Consider the following 22369-nt stretch of genomic DNA (forward strand, 5'->3'; position numbering starts at 1 on the left):
GAAATCTGAGAAGTTCTCAGAGCTAGAAAGTGTAAAACAGAAAAAAAGGTAAGCTATTCAAATGTCTGACGGTCCCTGAACACATCACGGTCCGGAGAGGAGAAGGAGTTAAAATCAGATTAAAATAGTTTGTTTAAAAATGTTTAAAATCAACCATCTGCATGAAGCAGATTTTGTGAATATAAAGTTGTTTTTACGGTAAAGTTCCAGCAGCTGTGGTCTCCAGAAAGACGTCATAAAATCACAGTAAAACATTTTCTACATTTACAGTAAAGAAACATGTTGATAATATTGATTTTAGGGTTAAAAAATGTGCTTCATTCAATATTTTACTGTAAAAAAATTAAGTTTTAACCTTTAGAAATTAGAAAATTTTGAAGAAAATACCAAACAAAATAAAGTTTGTGTAACTTATTATAAACATTACAGCATTTTTCCATTTTCAGCACAACATTTAGTGTATTTAACATGTGTATTTTTGGCAAAAATAGGAGATAAAGCTGTCATAAATATTAAAGTATCATCAAAGAGTCATTCTGGACAAATTTGAGTCATTTTGGACAAACTTTTGAGTAGTTTTGGACATGTTTGTAGTCATATTGAACACATCTGAGTTATTTTGGTATATTTGAGTCATTTTGGACAAATTTGAGTCATTTTGGATAAATTTTGATTGATTTATGTCAGTCAACCTAAAGACATTTTTGACCATTTTTGGACAATTCTGAGTCATTCTGGAAATTCAAGGTTTCAAAATATTTAGTAAATTACGACAAATAACCAAATGAACGTTATTTTTTTTGTCACTCTGAGTCCTGCTGGCAGAAGACATCTCTGAGTTCTGTCTCCTTCTTCATGATATTCTGAAGGACTTTAAGATGAACCCCAATGAGTTAAAATGAGACCTGCTCAGGGTTCAGAGGGTTAAAGAGCCTCTCGTCTTATTTCTGTCCTTCCTGAAGCCCACTTTGAGGCCATATCAGATAAAACACCCGGTCGTGTTTTGCTGTTGCTGCTCTACGTTTGTCCACCATCGCCGTGGAAACCTGGGGTCTGAACGGACCTTACACAGCAGAGACGGACACACAGACCACCATCACTACTGGATCACAGCAGGCCGCTCAAACCAAAGGACACCAGACAGAACAGAGACTGATCAAAAACACAGCAGCGGGATCAGCGGGCGGAGCTACACAATTGATCTGTGATGTAATATCAGTTGTCCAATCAGAGGGTTGGTCCTGGCTCGGGGCAGTTATTGATCAGTGTGTGCACAGGTCAATACAAAATAAAGTCACAATGCACCAAACACAGTCTGTGGTCACTACGGCAACAGGACATGCAGGTCAACGCATGGCCGGTTGCTCGCGGTGACACGACAACCGACAACAGGCAAATTGGTCGCCACAGCAACCCAAACACAGGCCAACCAATCAACTTACAACGATGCGAGAGGAGGAGGGGGGGGTCGGGGCTTTATCGGTCATTAGGCGACCGTTGCCATAGCGATCTGGGTGTCCTCAGTGAATTTTGATTGGACGGGAGGATCTCGGGTGAGGAAAACATCAAAACAGCAGGAAAAAAAACGAAATAATGAAAAAGGAAAACAATATTTTAGTATCTTTCACTTTTCCTGAGATGATTAAGTTGTTTTTTTGTTTTTAGCTTCATCCTGCTGTTCGCTGCACCTCCTCCTCACCTCCAGCAGGGCGGCGCTCAGTACGGACGGTTGGCGTCTTTGGGCCGCTTCAGCTGCACCTTCAGCCGCTTCATGCCGATCTGGAAGCCGTTCATGGCCTGGATGGCGGCCTGGGCGCTGGCCGGGTTGTCAAAGCTCACAAATCCTGTAAGAAAACACAAAACGAGTCACGTTTCTGTCACCTGAGACGAAAAACACAAACACCTGAGCAAGAAAACAACAGAGGAACCTTCCGTAGATCCACATTTCATCACCAGCAGGAAGAAAACTGTAGGACTGGATGATAAAACTGAGAATTTAATCACAATAAACTGTTATTGGTAATTATTAATAGCTTTAATGGCCTATTTTACATGAAAAATAGGAAGAATCCTGTTGAAAAACCTGAAAAATGACTGAATTTAACCACTTTATCCTCTTTATCACACTGGAATAAATGCACTGGAAATAAATTATCACTTATTTGTTAAATTATCCATCCATCCATCCATCATCCATCCATCCATCCATCCATCCATCTTCTTCCTCTTATCTGGGGTCGTGGAGGCAGCAGATGAAGCAGGTCATTCCAGATGTTCCTCCTCCCAGCAATTCTTTCCAGCTCTTCCTGGGGGATCCCGAGGTGTTCCCAGGCCAGATGAGATATATAATCCCTCCAGAGGGTTCTGGGTCTACCCCGGGGTCTCCTCCCAGGAGGACGTGTTCAGAAAACCTCCAAAGGAAGTCTCCCTGGAGGATCTGAATCAGATATCCAAACCACCTCAGCTGGTTCCTTTAGAGGTGAAGGATCAGCAGCTCTACTCTGAGCTCCCTCTGGATGTCTGAGCTTCTCCCCCTATCTCTAAGGCTGAGTCCAGCCACCCTACAGAGGAAGCTCATTTCAGATGCTTGTATCCGTGATCTCCTTCTTTGGGTCACTACCCAGAGCTCATGACAATAGGTGAGGGTTGGAATGTAGATGGATGGTAAACTGAGAACTTCTCCTTGAGGCTCAGCTCCCTCTTCACCACGACGGTTTGGTACAACACCTTCATTACTGCTGACGCTGCACCAATCCTCCTGTCCATCTCTAGCTCCATTTTCCCATCACTCATGAACAAGATCCTGAGATACTTGAACTCCTTCGCTTGAGGAAGCAACTCCCTCCCAACCCAGAGGGAGCAATCCACCGGTTTCCATCAGAGAACCATGACCTCGGACTTGGAGGTTCTGATCCTCATCCCCGCCGCTTCACACTCGGCTGCAAACTGCTCCAGTGCTGCTGAAGGTCTGAGGAACCAACAGAACCACATCATCTGCAAAAAGCAGAGATGAGATCCTGAGGCCCCCAAACCGGATGCTCCTCACCCCGGCTGCACCTTGAGATCCATGAAGACCACAAACAGGATCAGAGACAAGGAACAGCCCTGGAGGAGTCCAACACCCACTGGAAACGAGTCTGACTTAGTGTATTATTTAAATTAAACTCTGTTTCTGCAGGTCTTTTTTGAAAATTGGTCATTGAAGTGATCATTTAGGAGGAATTTTTCAGTCCTGTCCTGCTCAAACCAGCCCTCCGTCCTCCTCCGTCCTCCTCCGTCCTCCTCCGCCCTCCTCCGTCCTCCTCCATCCTCCTCCATCCTTCCCTGTCCTCCCCCGTCCTCCTCCGTCCTCCCCCGTCCTCCTCTGTCCTCCCCCGTTCTCCCTCCGTCCTCCTCTGTCCTCCCCGTCCTCCTCCGTCCTCCCTCCGTTCTCCTCTGTCCTTCCCGTCCTCCCTCCGTCCTCCACCGTCCTCCTCTGTCCTCCCTCCGTCCTCCTCTGTCCTTCCCGTCCTCCCTCCATCCTCCACCGTCCTCCTCCGTCCTCCCCGTCCTCCTCCGTCCTCCCCGTCCTCCTCCGTCCTTCCCTGTCCTCCCTCCATCCTCCCCTGTCCTCCCCCGTCCTCCCCCGTCCTCCTCTGTCCTCCCCCGTCCTCCCTCCGTCCTCCTCTGTCCTTCCGTCCTCCCTCCGTCCTCCCTCCGTCCTCCTCTGTCCTCCCCCGTCCTCCCTCCATCCTTCTCCGTCCTCCTCTGTCCTTCCCGTCCTTCCTCCGTCCTCCACCGTCCTCCTCCGTCCTCCCCCGTCCTCCCTCCGTCCTCCCTCCGTCCTTCCTCATCCTCCTCCGTCCTTCCCCGTCCTCCCCCGTCCTCCCCCATCCTCACCGAAGCACTTGCTCTGGTTGGTGGCTCGGTCCACGAAGACCTTGGCTGAGATGACATTCCCGAAGGGAAGAAACATCTGGAGCATCTCAGAGTCACTGAACTCCTGAGGAAGGTGGTAGATGAAGATGTTGCAGCCCTCTGGACCTGCAGAAACACACACATTATACACACATAATACACACATGATACACACATTATACACACACAGACCGGTAATGAGAGTTCGGGTTAGATGATGAACGATGACATCGCTGATAAACATTGTGATGTCATAGGGGAGCGTGGCCCCACTGGGACAGGAAATGTCTCACCCTCTCTCTGGTGCTGTTGCTGGGGCTGCTGGTGTTGCTGGGCAACCAGGGCGGGTTGCTGGGGGAACGGTTGGCCCACCAATCCGTACGCAGCGGGGTACGCGGCTATTGGAGAAGACAGACAGAAACAACAGGTGGCAGCGTCCAATCAGAGGAGCCGAACGTCTGAAGGTGAAACTGTCAACAATAAACAACCATTGATCCAGAAACACGTATGACGTAAAGCTGAGGAACCGGAACACTCTACAGAACACGCTACACAACACGCTACAGAACTTGCTATAGAACACACTACAACACAATATAGAACACGCTACGGAACATGCTACACAACACGCTACGGAACACACTACAGAACACACTACAACACAATATAGAACACGCTACGGAACATGCTACACAACACGCTACAGAACACACTATAGAACACGCTACAGAACATGCTACAGCTGAGAGACACCAGATAAAGCTACAGGTGTCCGTTTACACACGTGTCCGTTTACACACGCGTCCGTTTACGCACCGTCCGTTTACACACGTGTCCATTTACATAGGTTCAGTTTTTACCTTTACATCAAACACGTTTGTTAGCTTTAGCTTGAAGGCCTCAGATGTCTGCATGAAGCATCATGATGTCTAGAGCTTAGTTCCACAGTTTCACATCTATTGTATATTATTATTATTCAGCCAAAGTTTAACGCTTTTATTCTGAAAATCCAACAGTGTTTAAAGGCAGCCGTCTTTAAAAATGACCTAGAAACTGTTTTTATGATTTATCAGCCAGAAATTGTTAAAAGTGTCAAAGAGAACTCCAGCGTATCGTCTGTCTGCACAGAAACCATCGAAATGACGCCGCTAATCCCCTAGAAACTGTAAAAACTGAAAGAACGATTGGATTTTCCTACATTCAGACGGTCCTTGAACTACTCATCCGTGATGTAGAACCAAATCGTAGCTGAGAATCAAAATCATTTGTCTTGTTTAACCCTCCTGTTGTCTTCACTTACCAGCACCAATAATACTGTTTCCTTGTCTGAAAAAAATCCAAAAATTCAGCAAAAAAATTCTCGAAATTTCAGAAAATTTGCAAAACCTTCAGTAAGAAAATTCCAATAATTCCTTAAAAGTTTCCCTTAAAAGTTTTATATAAAAAATCGCCCAAATTTAGCAAGAAAATTGTTGGAAATATTTTCAAAAAAATGAGTAAATATCTTCCAAAAAAATCCTAAAAATATCTAAAGTGATTACATATATAACAGTAAAACTTAGAATATTTTCTTTAAGAACATTCAGATAAAAATCAACCAAAATCCAGCAAAATTCGCTGGATTTTGGTTGATTTTTATTTGAATGTTCTTAAGAAACATTTTTAACATTTCCTTTTTTCCACCAAAAATGTTCAAAGATTTCCCAAAAATGTTGAAAATGTGGACATCAGAAGTTTCACTGTGAAAATATATTTTTTTCCACATTTTCAAACTTTAAAATGGGTCAGTTTGGGCCGCAGGACGACACCAGGGTTAAAAAATAAAGTCTTTGGTGAAACCAGATTCTGTAAAAAACTAAAAAGTCTGTGCTCGTCACAGTGCAGCTAGAACAGCCAGGACCAACTAATCTGTGACCAACAGTCAGGTGACAAAATTCAGAGTTTTCAGGTTGAACTGCAGGCAGTGTTTCCTCAGCTCTCAAAATTTGTGCAAAACTAGGGATAAAAGTCCATAAGGACTGAAAAAAGTGTCAAAAATGACAGAAAATTGAACAAAAAATTGAAAATTTTGTCAAAAACGACCCAAAATATGTTGACAATGACATAAAGTGTCCCAAAAGAGGGAAATCGGACCTACAGGATGAATAAATAAATGCAGCACGGCTCAGAAACAGCTCTTGGAAAAATGTTCTACGTGCTGATTCCAGGTTTTCTCAATTGTTTTAAATAAAATAATCAAAGAAATCCAACTTTAGTTTCTGTCGTCGTTTCTGATGGTCAGATTGTGTCTTCATGGTCGTTTCCTGAGCTGCTGGACTTTAAATTGTGCTAAAAAATGCAAACAAACACCCAGGAAGTGCTGCTTGATCTTCAGAGGGTTAAAATAAGAGATAAATCCGGATTAGATGAACATGTTAACGGTGTTTTCTGGTGTTTTCTGGTGGTTGTTGCTGACCTGTGTAGTGCTGCATCCCTGCGTACGCCTGCTGTAGAGGATCCAGAGCTGCTGCTGGACTCTGAGCTGCAAGAACCAGAAATAAAACCAGTGAGGACGAAGAACAGAAACCATGCTAGCCATCAGCGCTGTGTTTAAACGAGTCCTTCCAGACTTGAAGACATTTTCCATCCCTGTAATCCTCCACCTCTATCCCTCTACCCCTCTACCTCTATCCCTCTATCTCTCTACCTCTTCTGTCCCTCTCAACCCGTCCGGCCAGCAGCAGATGGTTCCCCCACATAAAGAGCCGGGTTCTGCTCGAGGTTTTTTTCCCTGTTAAAGGGTGTTTTCCTGCCACTGTCTCCTTAGGGCTGCTCTGGGGGTTCAGGCATATGGGTTCTGTAAAGCGTCTTGAGACAATTTGACTGTAATTGGCGCTATATAAATAAAATTGAACTGAATTGAATAATCCACGTATTAAACCCTAAAACATCAGTAGTGTGTAAATGTTCTTGTCCTGAGACCAAATCTATAAAACTAGGAGAAAAGAATGTTTAAAATATTTTAAATCCCAAATAAGTCTGGAGTTTCCCTAAAATGCCATTTTTCTCTTGTCCAACCCCCTGATGACCAAACTGGATCTAATACCTTGGTATGGGTGGTGTGTTTCTACTGTGTTCTAGGGTCAGGGTTCTACCCTGGTATGGGTGGTGTGTTTCTACTGTGTTCTAGGGTCAGGGTTCTACCCTGGTATGGGTGGACTCCGTTGGTGTAAAGTGTTTCTGTTTGCTGTCCGTTGGTTGGAGGTGGGACGCTGCTGTAGCCGTTGACTCCGATTGGTGGAGGCAGAGCTGGAACAGGTGTGGCAGCGATGGTTGGTGGAGTGTTTGTACCTGCAGATACACGAGAATCCAGATTTAACCAGACGTCTGATCTGCCTACATGTAGCTGTGCATCATTTCTGTGCTTAAATCAGTGTAAAATGAAGACTTTAAACTGGTGGAAAACAGTAAAAAGACCAGGTGGTGCTTCCTGCTCAGACAATGCAGACTTCAATTGCTGGATGTTACTGAAAGTCTTTTTCCTTAAAGATAGTCAAAAAACAATAAATGAACCAGTGGTTTGGTCGATAAAATGTCTGAAAATGGTTGAAAATATTAATGTGTGTCTCGTTTAATCCAAAGTTTACTGTCATAGAGCAGGAAGAAACAGAAAATATTCACATTTAAGGAGCTGAAATGACTGAATTTAGACGTTTTACTTCATAGTAAATAAAGGAACCGACCCGAGGATGGCGTGATGGGCGTGGCGATGATCCCGTTGGCATTCAGCGCCGCCATCTGCTGCATCTGCACGGCGGCAACCGTTGCCACGGGAGACAGGTAGGCTGACTGGGCAACCAGAGCCTGCTGCTGGACGAGCTGCTGGAGGAGGAAGAGGAGGAGGAAGAAGAGGAGGAGGAGGAGGAGGAGGAGGAGGAGGAGGAGGAAGGAGGAGGAGGAAGAGGAGGAGGAGGAGGAGGAAGAGGAGGAAGGAGGAGGAGGAAGAGGAGGAGGAGGAGGAGTAAGAGGAGGAGGATGAGGAGGAGGAAGAAGAGGAGGAGGAGTAGGAGGAAGAGGAGCAGGAGGAGGAGGAGGAAGAGGAGGAGGAGTAAGAGGAAGAGTAGGAGGAAGAGGAGGAGGAGGAGGAAGAGGAGGATGGGGAGGAGGAGGAGGAGGAAGAGAAGAAGGAAGAAGGAGGAAGAGGAGGAGAAGAAGGAAGGAGGAAGAGGAGAAGGAGGAGGAAAAGGAGGAAGAGGAGGAAGAGGAGGAGAAGGAGGTAGAGGAAGAGCAGGAAGGAGGAGGAGGAAGAGGAGGAGTAGGAGGAAGAGGAGGAGGCAGAAGAGGGGGAAGAGGAGGAAGAGGAGGAGGAAGAGGAAGGAGGAGGAGGAGGAGGAGGAGGAGGAGGAGGAAGAGGAGGAGGAGGAAGAGGAGGAGGAGGAAGAGGAGGAGGAGACGTCAGATGGAAGCAGCAGTGACGGAGCAGCAGATGAACAAAGATCTAATCAGGAGGCCATTATCTCTGGTCTCTGGTTAATGCTAGCTGGATGACGTATGTTCAGATGTCTGCTGATGAGACGAGGACCAATCAGAGCTCTGCTGCTCCTCAGATGTTCCTGAGGACCAATCAGAGCTCTGATGCTCCTCAGATGTTCCTGAGGACCAATCAGAGCTCTGCTGCTCCTCAGATGTTGTGCGGTTCCTGCTTGCCTGGGCGTTGACGGCCTGGGTGTAGGCGTTGTAGGCCGGGAAGTTGAGCGTCATGGGGCTGAAGATGCCGAGCTGGGAGGCCACCTGCTGCATCCTCCGGAGGCCTCGCTCCTTCTCGGTGTCGGCAAACTTCACCACCAGGCTGGACGACGCACCCTGGAGGAGGAACCACATCAGGAACAACTTTAACAGCAGCACCTGACAAGAACAAAGTCTGGATCCAACTCAACTAGACTCCATCCTCTACCTGGAGGACACCACAGATGTTCTGACTCCTTCACCAACTCTTCATCCAGCTGCTCTTTACTGGATCCTCTGTTGTTCTTTAAACACCTCAAAGATCTTCTACTGGATTCAAGTCGAAACACAAACCTGTCCGGGTCGATTTGGTGATGCTACTAACCCCAAAGTTGTGGGTTTGATCCCCATACGGCCATAAGCATTCTGTTTGCAGATTTCCCTTTGTGGGACTAAACTCTTCGTCTATTTTAGGAAAACTTCAAGTCATTTTGGACATTTTTCATCTATTTTGGAGAAATTTTCAGTCAATCTTTCTGCAATTTCCAACAATTTTTAACTGACTTTAACCTTTTTTCAACCAATTTGGGATGAGTCTGATTCATTTTGGCTAATTTTGAGAAGTCTTGACTCATTTTAGATGAATCTTTTTGTCATTTTGGACGAGTTTTAACCAATTAAAATCCATTCAGTCATTTAGAACGGGTTTGAATAATTCTAACAGGTTTTGAGTAACTTAGGAGAAATTTGATTATTTATGGGGAAAATTTCCAAACATTTTGTACAAATTTTGAGTTACTTTGGAGAAATTTTCGCTTCTTTGATGGGTTTTGAGTCATTTAGGACAAAGTCTTGAGTTATTCTGGACAAATCTTTCTGCTTCTTTGGACAATTTTAATCATTATTTGATGAGTATGAGTAAAAACACATTTTGAGTCATTCAGAAGAAGTTTGAGTCATTTTGGGGGGAAATGAGACTTCTGAATAAATCTGGATAAATCTTTAGTCTTCTGGATAAATACTGAGTTATTTTGGAAAAGCTTTTTTGGACAATTCCAAGTCATCTTTCAGAATTTTTGAGTCATTTTGGACAATTTTGAACCAATGTTGAAAGAGTTTGAGTGGATTTGGACAGTTTGGTTGTTTAGGACACGTTTCAAATCTGTTTAGATTTGATTGGTTTTAACAAGTTTTATGGCTTTTGAATACTACTACTACTAATAATAATAATAATGAAGTCATTTTCAACACATTTTTTTCTGTCATTTTGGATGATCTTTGATTCACTTTGTACCATTTTTAAGCACATATTGGATGAGTTTCCAGTGGTTCTGGACAAATCTGAAGTAATTTAGGCCAAACTGAAGTCATTCTGGATGTTCTGGTGTTTCTACAGGGTTTGTTTCTGGATGTTCTAATGTTTCTAAAGGGTTTGTTTCTGGACGTTCTGGTGTTTCTACAGGGTTTGATTCTGGATGTTCTAATGTTTCTAAAGGGTTTGTTTCTGGACGTTCTGGTGTTTCTACAGGGCTTGTTTCTGGACGTTCTGGTGTTTCGAAAGGGTTTGTTTCTGGATGTTCTGGTGTTTTTAAAGGGTTTGTTTCTTGATGTTCTGATGTTTCTACAGGGTTTGTTTCTGGTCTGGTGTTTCTAAGGGGTTTGTTTCTGGACATTCTGGTGTTTCTACAGGGTTTGTTTCTGGATGTTCTGGTGTTTTTAAAGGGTTTGTTTCTTGATGTTCTGGTGTTTCTACAGGGTTTGTTTCTGGATGTTCTAATGTTTCTAAAGGGTTTGTTTCTGGTCTTGTGTTTCTAAAGGGTTTGTTTCTGGAAGTTCTTGTGTTTCTAAAGGGTTTGTTTCTGGATGTTCTTGTGCTTTTAAAGGGTTTGTTTCAGGATGTTCTGGTGTTTCTACAGGGTTTGTTTCTGGATGTTCTGGTGTTTCTACAGGGTTTGTTTCTGGACGTTCTGGTGTTTTTAAAGGGTTTGTTTCTGGTCTTGTGTTTCTAAAGGGTTTGTTTCTGGATGTTCTTGTGTTTTTAAAGGGTTTGTTTCTGATTGGGATTCAGCTGTTCGTTTATCTTTTTATCCGTCCTTTAGTCCAGCTCTCTCAAACCTGCATGCCTTGCCCATTATCATTAATCTCTGCTGTTTCTCGGCTACCTACCGGCATGGTGCGGCTGCCGTGCAGACTGTTGATGGCAGCTTGGGCTTCGGCGTGTCCCTGGAACTTTACGAAGGCGCATCCTGAAGGAAACATTGAGTTAAAAGCGCTGCTGGATGAAATCAGGCAGTCTGTCGGGTCTTCCTGGTGCTTCCTATTGGCGTCCTACCTTTACTGGTGCCATCAGGTCCTCTCAGCACCGTGCACTCGTCTATGCTGCCGAATGGCTCGAACAGCCTCCGGACGTCCTCGTCGCTCTGCTGCTTCCCCAGCATCCCCACGAACAGCTTCCTGTCCTCTGAAAGAGACAGGAGACCAAACGTTACTCCTCCAGACCAGAACCGGCCCTTCAGACCAAAAGCGGTCCTCCAGATCAGAACCGGCCCTCCAGACCAGAACCGGTCCTCCAGACCAAAACTGGTCCTCCAGATCAGAACCGGTCCTCCAGACCAGAACCGGCCCTCTAGACTAGAACTGGCCCTCCAGACCAAAACCGGTCCTCCAGACCAGAACCGGCCCTCTAGACTAGAACTGGCCCTCCAGACCAAAACCGGTCCTCCAGACCAGAACCGGCCCTCCAGACTAGAACCGGTCCTCCAGACCAAAATCAGCCTTCCAGACCAGAACTGGACCTCCAGACCAGAACCGGCCCTCCAGACCAAAACCGGTCCTCCAGAGGATCTAATCCGGTCCTCAAAGTGTAAAAATTCCAGAGAAGACATTAACTGCAGATTGTAAATTAGTAAAACTATAAATTTAAAATCATTTCTCGACCATGACAAGTTGTTTGGATCAGAAAGTAAAATGCTGGATTGTTCATTGTTCTTTTGTGTCTCGTTTTTGTAATATTTTGTTGTTTTTGTTGTTTTTTGTCTTTTTTTGTCTGACTTTTGTCATTTGTCTCATGTTTTGTCATTTTGTGTTTTGGTTTTATTTGCTGTTTTGTTTCTCATTTTTCTCGTTTTGTGTTGGGGTTTGTTTTGTTTTTTTGCTTTGTTTCTGTTTTTATCATTTTTTGCTTCTTTTTTGTTTTTTTTTTTGTTGCTCTCTAACTTTTTTCTCTAAATTTTTGTCTAATTTTTGTTTTGTTTCTTGTTGTTTGTCTTGCTTTTGTCATTTTGTGTCTCATTTTTGTAATATTTTGTCTGTTTTTTGTCTGATTTTTTGGGTTTTGATCCTCCAGTAAATCCTCTATGGTTCAGTTCCAGATCACTAAATGTTGTGTTCCTTTGTCGACACTCTGTGATCTGGAAGTTGTAATGTGGAAATGATAAACTGAGGCTGAATGTTGATGAAACGGAATTTATTTTTCTTCAGAAATTTCAGGTTGTTCATGATGTTTAGTAAAAAGATAATTCCTTAAATGTGAACATTTCTGCACTAAAACAAAGGAATCATTAGGAGTTGTGGTTATTTACAGGTTATTATGCTGTGGTTTTACTGGTTTTACTGGTCCGGTCCACTGGAGATCAGACTGGACTGGATGTGGAACCTCGACTAGAACCAGTTTCCTGCTGCCAGACTAAAGGTGGAGGAAGTTACCCACCAGATCCACCAGGGGGCAGTGTTCTCCATCTGATCTTCTATGTGTCCCACTGAGGGACTTCTCAGTTTAAAGCCTCTGAACTGAAGATGTCCTCGTTTCAGGGCCGTGCAGAGACCTCTGGAGGGGCAGGTGCTCAAAGTTAAAAGGGGGCACATGGAGCAAGAATTTGAAACATCATACAGAAACATACCTCATAATACAAGGTGCAGCAGTGGCTAAGTCTCAGGACTGCTGATCAGAAGGTCATTGGTTCAAACTCTGACCTGTAATGTAGTGTATTTGAGAAAAATTATTATTTTGAAGCTGAATTTACATCACCATTAGACACTGGACTGTTTAACTGTGGCTACTGTTCCTGGAGTCCTTGCTTTTAAATTTCATACCTTTTCCAGACATGTACTGTAGAGCCACGGATTTGCTCCATGGTGCTGATTCATAATCTGCCCTTTATTATTCGTAGTGCTAATAATAAGTTTAAAAACAATTAAATGATATAGAAATCATGTATTTAAATGTATTTGTACTTTTATTCAGTTTGACTATCCACTTTGCACAAGACAGCAAGGTTCTAAAAGTTTTATATTTTATATTTAGGCATATTATATTTAATTTGTCTATCTATACAAATGTTATAAACAAGTACTGATATCTTTAAATGAGAAGTTGAGAAAATCACAATTCAAATTCTTCTAATTATTATTGTATTTATACTGCAATAGTCCAAAATTATGTGAAAATGCATGTACGTAGTTTCGGTGAAATAACATAACCTCTGTCTCATTGCCTCTAGAAACAGGAAACACACTGCAACTCACTGACAGTAAAATAATACATCTCTCTGATGCACTTTGCCCATGACAACAGAAACATACAGAAACAAAAAGAAGCCTGGCAGACTTTATCCTCTCAGCAGCTGTGGGGTTAACTAGCGGCTAGAACTGATGACAGGTGTGTGTAGAGTCAGACACACACACACAGGATGCTCACTTCATCAGTCATCTTGCAAAAATACACCGTACATAAACGAATCCCGCTGCAGAACCTCCTCTCCATCAGGACCATCAGTTGTTGATGTCCTCCCTCGGGTCTCCGGTTTCTAGACTAGCGGCGCTAGCGCAGAGCTACAGGGAACATCTGGACCCCTCAGAGCAGTGGGGGACGTCTACGTAGATCACGTGACCGACCGACGGTAGATCTGAATTATTTTTAGTTTTGTTTTATTTATTATTTTGGTCCTCAGAGACTTTTACACACACACACACACACACACACACACACACACACACACACACACACACACACACACACACACACACACACACACACACACACACACACACACACACACACACACACTTACAAATAAAAACTAAATTAAATAGAATTTTAAAAAGCAACTTTGACAACAGGGCACTTTGGGCATCAAGGAGCAAAGGGGCAGGTGCTTCGCCCCCCTCTGCACATGCCTGCCTCGTTTGTCCAGTGACTCAGGTTCACCAGCGATTAGCTGAAGGGTTAAAGGAGGATTTGTGTTATTGGACCGACAGCAACAACAGGAACTGCTTCTTTACCAGCAGAACTACTTCCTGTTAACTTTTTTAACCATAACTGATGAAAAATTTAACATTGATGAAAACTGCAGGTCTGTCTGTTAGAAGGTCCATCAGCTCATCAGAAAACTGGTTTATTTCCACACTGAACGAACAATCCTGAGGATGGTTTTATCATCCTTTATAATGACTCCCATCATCTACAGCAGGAGAGTCAAACTCATCTTAGTCCAGGTTCCACATCCAGTCCAGTCTGATCTCCAGTGGACCGGACCAGCAAAACCAGTAAAATCACATCAGAATAACCTGTAAATAACCACAACTCCTAATGATTCCTTTGTTTTAGTGCAGAAATGTTCACAGTTAAGGAATTATCTTTTTACTAAACATCATGAACAACCTGACATTTCTGAAGAAAAATAAATTCCGTTTCATCAACATTCAGCCTCAGTTTATCATTTCCACATTACAACTTCCAGATCACAGAGTGTCAACAAAGGAACACAACATTTAGTCATCTGGAACTGAACCATAGAGGATTTACTGGAGGATCAGAACCACAAAAATCAGGACAAAAACAAAAACAAGACAAAATATTACAAAAATTAGACACAAAATGACAAAAATGAGACACATGACATGAAAAAATGCAAAAGAGAAAAAAATTTGACAAAAAAATTTGCAAAGTGACAAAAAATGGACTAAATCAAGACGAAAAAATTACATAAATGACACAAGCGAGACAGAAAAATGACAAAAAAGAAATAGACAAACGGGACAACAAAAAACACTAAACGACATAAACAGGAAATAAACAACAAAAACAAGACAAAATACTACAAAAATGAGACACAAAACAACAAAAGAACAACCTAGTATTTTACTTTATGATCAAAACAACTTGTCATGGTCTAGAAATGATTTCTGTGTCTGTGGCGGCGCAGCGAATTTCGATTTCTCGCCATGAAAATTGAATTATTTACATCTCAGCTGGACATGGTCCAATCTGGACCAAACTTGATATGGTGGACACCAGTCCGGGTCTGAACACATCCACGTTCATAAATTTAGAAATACTCATAGCGCCACCTATTGGCAACAGGAAGTAATTGTCATTACATTTGCACCTACCATTGCCGGAAACTTTGTCATATCATCTTGAAAATTGGTCAGCTGAGTGGTTACGCCTAGACGATGCCACAGTGTGATGATTTTGACGATTCATAAAACACTGTTGCCGTGGCAACGCATCGTTGCCGTAATAAACAAAGTACATTTTGACAGGTTAAAAATGCTCAAATGCTCACCAAAATTACCACACATATCTGGACCGGCAACCCATTTCATATTTTAGGGAAACTGCACATGTGTGTGGCAAAATGGCTCCATAGCGCCACCTGGAAAATTTCAAACAGTTACTACGTCCAGTACGTGTCACCTAGAATTATGAAACTTGGTAGGCATATGTAACTCGTCAAGACGCACAAAAATGTAATTGACACTCATGCCCAAAACCCAACAGGAAGTCGGCCATTTTGAATTATATGTCATATGTTTTGACGATTTTGGGTCATTTTTGCACATTTTCAAAAGCTATAAACTCAAACAGGGTAACACCAAGAGAGCTGAAATTTGGCCAGGATGTACTCCAGGCATGGGTGATCAAAAGTTATCAAAATGCTCGCCAAAAGTCTGAGGGCGGGGCCATGGCGGCCTCCTGAATTCCGATGCTTCGCCATGAAACATCAACTGCTGTCTAACTGTCCTCTACATGCTCCAATCTGTCTCAAACTTAACAGGTGTGATCAGAGTCCAGCCTTGAAGACATCCATAGACAAATATACATTCAGAGTTATAGCGCCACCTGTTGGATGGAAGGAAATGCTCTATAACTAGCCTGTACATGGTCCGATCTGCCTGAAATTTTGTATGTGTGATCAGAGTCTGACCCTGATCACATCCATAGGCCAAAATACACTCTCGGTCGCAGCGCCACCTGGTGGATGGACAGGAAAAGCTCTATAACTAGCCTGAACATGCTCCAATCTGCCTGAAACTTTACACGGGTGATCAGAGTCCAGCCCTCATCGCATCCATAGGCCGACATGCACTCTCGGTCGCAGCGCCACCTGGTGGACGTGCGTGGATTTGCCGACCGGCAAGGATGCGAGGACCCGTCCAACGCTGCTTGCAGCTTTAATTTTTATTGCTTTTATTCCATCAGGTTTTCTATTGTGTTTCAATTCACCTTTAACTCAACAGAGGATCCAGTCTCCATGACCCACCTGCAGCTTTCTAACACTATGCGAGGATGCTATTTGTGGACTTCAGCTTCGAAGACAATCTTTCTGTCATTTTGGACCAATGTGAGTCAGTCTGACCACCTCATGAGTCTTTTTGGAACCAGCCTAATTCCTTTTGGCTAATTTTGAGAAGCCTTGACATAGTTTAGATTAATCTTTCTGTCAATCTGGACATGTTTTAATTCATTTTTAAAAACATTTAAGTTTTATAGATCAATTTTGAGTCATTTTGGACAAATTTTTACTAGTTTTGAAAGGCTTTGAGTGCTTAAGGACAAGTTTGATTAATTTTGGTGAAATTTTCAGTCATTTGGACAAATCTTTCTGTAATTTCCAACAATTTTCAACTGACTTTCAACATTTTTCAACCACTTCTGGAAGAGTCTGGTTTATTTGGGGAAATTTTCAAGTCATTTTGGACAATGTTTAACTCATTTTGGAGAAATCTGAGTCATTTTGGACAAATTTTAGCCACTTTGACAGGTTTTGGGTTGTTTAGGACAATCTTTGAGTCTTTTTGGAACCAGTCTGATTCATTTTTGTTAATTTTGAGAAGTCTTGACTCATTTTAGATGACTCTTTTTGTCATTCCGGACAAGCTTTAACTGATTTAAAAAAAACAATTATTTAGAACAATTTTGAGTAATTTTGGACAAATTTTTAATTGTTTTGACAGGTTTTGAGTCTTTAAGGATAAGTTTGATTCATTTTAGGGAAATTTTCAAGTAATTTTGGACAAATTTTACTTCATTTTGGCGAAATTTTCAGTCATTTGGACATATTTTGAGTCATTAGGACAAATCTTTCTGCATTTTCAAACAATTTTTAACTGACTTAAAAAAAAATTCAACCAATTATGGACAAGGCTGGTTCATTTTGGGACATATTCAAGTCATTTTGGACAATCTTTAACTCATTTTGGACCAATTTGAGTCAGTTTGACCAACTTCTGAGTCTTTTCTAGGAACAATCTGATTCATTTGGCCAATTTTGAGAAGTCTTGTCCATTTCCACCAATCTACTCAGCATCACCCTCACTAATTTCATATGCTCATCTAGCTGCTGTTTGAATGTTACTACCAGCTATATATGTAGTATATTTATGCTAGAGCCGTAACAGTAAACTATGAATCAATTTCAATGTTAGCTTCTACTTTGTATGCATCATCTATCTGATCATACATGTACCCAGCTGTGTGTTATACGTTCTTTGTCCCTCTCAACCCTCCTTCCAGCAGCAGATGGTTCCCCCACATAAAGAGTCGGGTTCTCCAGGTTTCTTCCCGTTAAAAGGGAGCTTTTTCTTGCTCTGGGGGCTCATTTGGGTTCTGTAAAGTGTCTTCAGACAATCTGAATTGTAGTTATAATTGATAATTTTGTAATTGTCGTCTGATCACTCCTCCCTCACCTCTGGTTCTGTCCCATCACCTCTGAAATCTGCTGCATACTCTGACTCTCAACAAACCTGGGTCAGACCCCAACAACTTCAACAACCCATTTCCAACTCGCCATTTCTCGCAAGAATCCTGAAGAAAACAGTTTAATCTCAGATCCACTCTCACCTCTCCAACAACAACCTTTATAAACAATTCCAGTCTGGTTTCCACCATAGCTCAGAAACTGCTCTACTGAACCCTCATGTCGTCCTGCGGGTCAATAATTGACCCAGTCTAAAGTTTGAAAATGTGGGGGGAAAAAAAAGAATACAGAGAAACTTCTGATGTCAATATTCTCAACATTTTTGGAAAATATATTATTTTTTGAAAATATTTACAATATTGGGGGCTTTAAAAAAAAAAAAAAACAACAACCAAAAGCCAACCAAAATCCAGCGAAATTCATTGGATTTTGGTTGGCTTCAGTTCTGAACTGAAGAAGCCTCTTGGATGAGAGGTGAAACGTCTTCAAGGAACCTTCTTAAAGTCCAGTTGGATTGATTTAAACAACTCTGGAGAACAATGACCTGGATGAATGAGAAACTACACAGACATTTCTTAAACTATTCTTTTTTAAAACTAGTTTTTAAATGTGTTACTGGTCTTGCTCCAGATTCTGTTAGCGGTATGATCCAAAGAAGTGAAACTCGTGGTATGACTAAAAGAGGAGTAGCAAACAGAGACTGTAGAACAGCTTGGTGTAAAACTGCTTTTGGACGGAGTGCATTCTCAGTGAAAGGGCCACAGATCTGGAACACCTTACCTGCTGAACTGAAACACCTGACAGATCTGAATGAGTTTAACTGTAAAATCAAACGATGGCTCAAATCAAACCAAAACTGTGAGCACTGATAAACATTTTATTATATGTAAATGTGTTTAATGTATACATTCATGTAACATTGATTGTTGTATTTATTGTTGTTTTTGTATGTTTCAGGGACCTGGTCTACGAATTAGCTGTTAGCTGTTGACCTATGAACATGGCATCGGTTATTGTAACAATGCTTCTTGTTCTGTCCCTATTAAATAAACGTATAAATAAAATCACATCCTGGTTCTCCTCCAACTTCCTCAAACTCGCCAGTGACAAACTGAGGTTCTCCTCGTTGGTTCCAAATCCGTTCTCACAAAAACCAACAGTTTCACCATCAACAGCTCCTCGTTCTCCACACAGGTCCAGAATCTAGGTGTCGTCTTCATTCCAAACCCACATCAGTAACATCACTGGGTCTGCATACGTCCATCTCCATAACATCAACCTCCATCCCTGTCAGCTCCTCCATCCTGGTCCACTCTCTGGTTCCTCCTACCTGGACTATTCCATCTTTCTTCTGTCCGGTCTCCAGTACCTCCATAAACTCCAACTAGTCCAGAATGCAGCAGCCAGATCATCACCGGGACACCTTCTCTCCACCACATCACCCCGGCTCTCCAACAACTTCACAGCATCATCTATAAAACCATTCTCTTAACCTTCAAGGCCCTCCATAACCTCACTGTTCTCCTCCACATCAACACACCCAGCTAATCTCAGATCATCTTCCTCCTTCAGCCTCACCATCCCTCCACAATGACCACCATGATCTCCAGAACCTTCAGCCTCACCATCCCTCCACCATGACCACCATGACCACCATGATCTCCATGATCTCCATGATCTCCAGAATCTTCAGCCTCTGGAACTGCCTCGTCGACACGCTGGACATTTTCAACCCCACCTGTTCAGACCATCCTACTCTCTCTGACTTCCTTCCTTTCATCTTCTGATTTTAAAAGCTGGTAAATTGCCTTCTTTTAAGTTTTTTACATCTTTAAGTTTTATGTGTTTTAACTCCGTTTCCTCTGTACAGTGAGCTGGGTGTTCTGAAAGGAACCTAGAAATAAAAACTATTATTATTATTATTACTATTATTATTATTACTATTTGGCGCTATATAAATAAATGGAATTGAATTGAATCAGTGTGTGTTAGTGTGTATCAGTGTGTGTCCAGGTGTGTCCCTCACCTCCTCTGCCCTCGCTGTCGGCTGGTTTCACCTGGATCGGTCGGTTCATCTGCAGGAGAGACGACAGCAGCGTCAACAAGGACGACTTTCCGACTTCACTCAGCATCTAAAGACGTTTAATAGACGTTTAACTCTCTTTATTTTTTCACAACGAGACCTCATATTAATGCTGCAGACGTCTGTAAACATTCAGGCTCTGCGGCTGCAGATTCTTGGTGAGAAATTCAAGAATACAGAAAATTCAGACTTCAGTTGATGAAATCTGTGATTTTTGACCCAAACATCGGCTTCTGCCACTGAGGCAGATTTAAAAAGCAACTCTAATGATAAAATACATGAAGATTATAAAAGAAGACATAAAACAATGAACATCACGACTAGTACAGTTAATACAAACAGCAATAATAATATGCATCAGAATAAAAATAAAATCCTGTCAATCCGTGGAGTTTTGACGTTTTAATATGTATTCTGGTCCGGTAAATATGATAATACTACAAAATAAAGCAAAAAAACACAAACAAAAACAAAAAATTCAACATAAAATAAAATAAAGACAAGTGCAAATATCACAAATATATACTACTCTAAAAATTTGTTATGCTGATTTCTGATTTAATGAATCTAAAATATATTAAGTTTCTATGTTATTCAATAATTCATGGAAAAATATTGCACTTTTTGACATTCTAATCTTAAACACACACACACACACACATTTATATGTATGTGTATATGTGTATATATATATACACATATATATACATAAATTAGTTTTTTGTTCTATTGCATGTTTATGTTTGCTTGAATTTGTTTTCTTAATTTGTCTATAATAACAATAATAATAATAATAATAATAATAATAATAATAATAATAATAATAATAATAATAATAATAATAATAATAATAATAATAATAATAACTTTGTTTTCCAAAATTATTATTATTATTATTATTATTATTATTATTGTTATTGTTATTATTGTCAGTATTTTTTAATCATTCTTTAACTTTACATGTAACGAGTCTGGAATATATCCAGTTTCCACTTTCTTATAGGTGGAAACATCAAATGTCAGATTCAGGGTTGAATTTGATGTTTCCAAAGCTGTGAATACAACACAAGTTACTATTATTATTGTTACTGTTGTTGTTCTAATCATCACCATGGCTACGTCTACTAGCCCTCCAGGTGAGTTGCGTTGTTGTGTGACTGTGATTAATGAAGGTTAACAGGTGACAGGTGTGTCTGAACTTTGTCACGGCTTTCTGTCAATGTGTCACACACACAGACATGCACACACGCACACACACACATACAGTATAACACCCTTGCGGAAGAGGAGATTGAGGAGTGACGGATTAGGGATGATCTGGATTAGAGCAGGACTACGGATTAGATGAGGCCCAGGAGGAGCTGGAGGATGGAGGAGGAATGATGAGGCTAAAAATAAACGGACCGGGCTCTCCACTGAGGCCTGGGGACCTCAACCCACCCACCGACCGACTGACCGACTGACCAGGAGGGCAGGAGGAGGAGAGAGGAATGAAAGAGAGCTGCCACCAGAGGAGCAATGAAAACAGGAGGAGGAGGAGCTGGAGAACTAAAACACTCTGATGGACATTAAAACTTAAAATGCTGCAGCTGCATCCAGGAAATATGATCAGATTTTACATTCTGAGTTAATATTGAATCTGTTGGTGGAAACAGGAAGTAGGAGCGACTATGGAGTCATTCTGAGAGTAAAAAACTGAAGAATTAACTCAAAAATATTTAGTTTGGATCTGTGAGGATTTACTGAAAGACAGGAGGAGAAAAACTGAGGCGACAGGAGATGAAGGGGAGGATGGATGGATGATGGATGGATGGACAGATGATGGATGGATAATGGAATGATGGAGCCATCATCCATCCATCCATCATCCATCCAACCATCCATCCATCCATGCATCCATCCATCCATCCATCCATCCATCATCCGCCCATCCATCATCCATCCATCCGTCCCGTCTTGTCCATTGATTTCATTCAGTTTTGATCTGTCTCCACTAACTCTCTCTCTCTTTCCTTCCATCCATCACAGCTTCCATTTCTCCCTTCATCATTCCGTCCACGTTCATCCACACCCAACTTCCTGATTCCCAGCCAATCACAGACCACCATTCTGACCTCCACCACAGAAACCTGCAGGAAAACACCAAATGTCCACCATTTATTAGCACCACAAACTACCGCCAGATGTTCAACTTTCCAATGTAAAGAAAACTGAACTAATCTTAAAAGTGAACGTTTCATCGGAATCCCTTTAAATCAGGAGGATTACATCAGAGCTGCATCAGAATGTGGAAAAAATGAAATATTTTGTGCTTCTTGGTGCAAAAAACAAACCATGAGTGACTCAGCATGCCAGAAAAAGTTATACCACAGACGGATGGAAGAGTGAAGCAGATTAAAATGTCTGAGACAGGAAAACGTTCTCCAGGTTGATTCCTGTTTGTTCAAAAGTTGAAAGAATTTAAACACAAAAATGCCTCAAAAACCACAAAATTAACTGGAATCAAAATCTAAGAACACCAAACAGTTTAAACTGACAGTTTTTTAAATGAATCATGTGTAATGAGCAGCTGTGGTTGAAAAATGAAGCAAATCCAAGCTTAAAATCATTTTTTAAAAAACTACTTAACTGTAAACGTCTCATTTAAACAGATTCTATCAAGAAGAAAACATTCTGCATTTCTCCCTGTAAAACTGTAAAACTG

The 22369-nt window shown here is 41.8% G+C and overlaps 1 protein-coding gene across 7 annotated transcripts in view; it reads right to left on the reverse strand.

The window, feature by feature from the left end:
• LOC111584525 (CUGBP Elav-like family member 3) overlaps nt 1-22369 on the reverse strand; it is a 53429-nt gene that overhangs the window by 3385 nt on the left and 27675 nt on the right. For 2 of the 7 annotated variants that reach the window (XR_008602726.1, XM_055013539.1), the window contains exons 4-13: nt 19609-19714; nt 10934-11062; nt 10768-10847; nt 8584-8739; nt 7620-7758; nt 7081-7227; nt 6353-6418; nt 4191-4295; nt 3880-4023; nt 1700-1844 (exon numbers count right to left, since the gene is read on the reverse strand). Coding sequence is in view for 5 of the 7 variants with exons in the window: in XM_055013539.1 (XP_054869514.1) it covers nt 1717-1844; nt 3880-4023; nt 4191-4295; nt 6353-6418; nt 7081-7227; nt 7620-7758; nt 8584-8739; nt 10768-10847; nt 10934-11062; nt 19609-19714 (1200 nt within the window). In the remaining 2 variants the exon portion in view is untranslated. Of the gene's footprint in view, nt 1-1442; nt 1549-1699; nt 1845-3879; nt 4024-4190; nt 4296-6352; nt 6419-7080; nt 7228-7619; nt 7759-8583; nt 8740-10767; nt 10848-10933; nt 11063-19608; nt 19715-22369 lie in introns of all 7 variants that reach the window. The other 5 variants (XR_008602725.1, XM_055013540.1, XM_035940713.2 and 2 more) reach the window with 5 other exon arrangements.

This window comes from Amphiprion ocellaris, chromosome 9, assembly GCF_022539595.1.
Source record: "Amphiprion ocellaris isolate individual 3 ecotype Okinawa chromosome 9, ASM2253959v1, whole genome shotgun sequence".
NCBI lineage: Eukaryota > Metazoa > Chordata > Actinopteri > Pomacentridae > Amphiprion > Amphiprion ocellaris.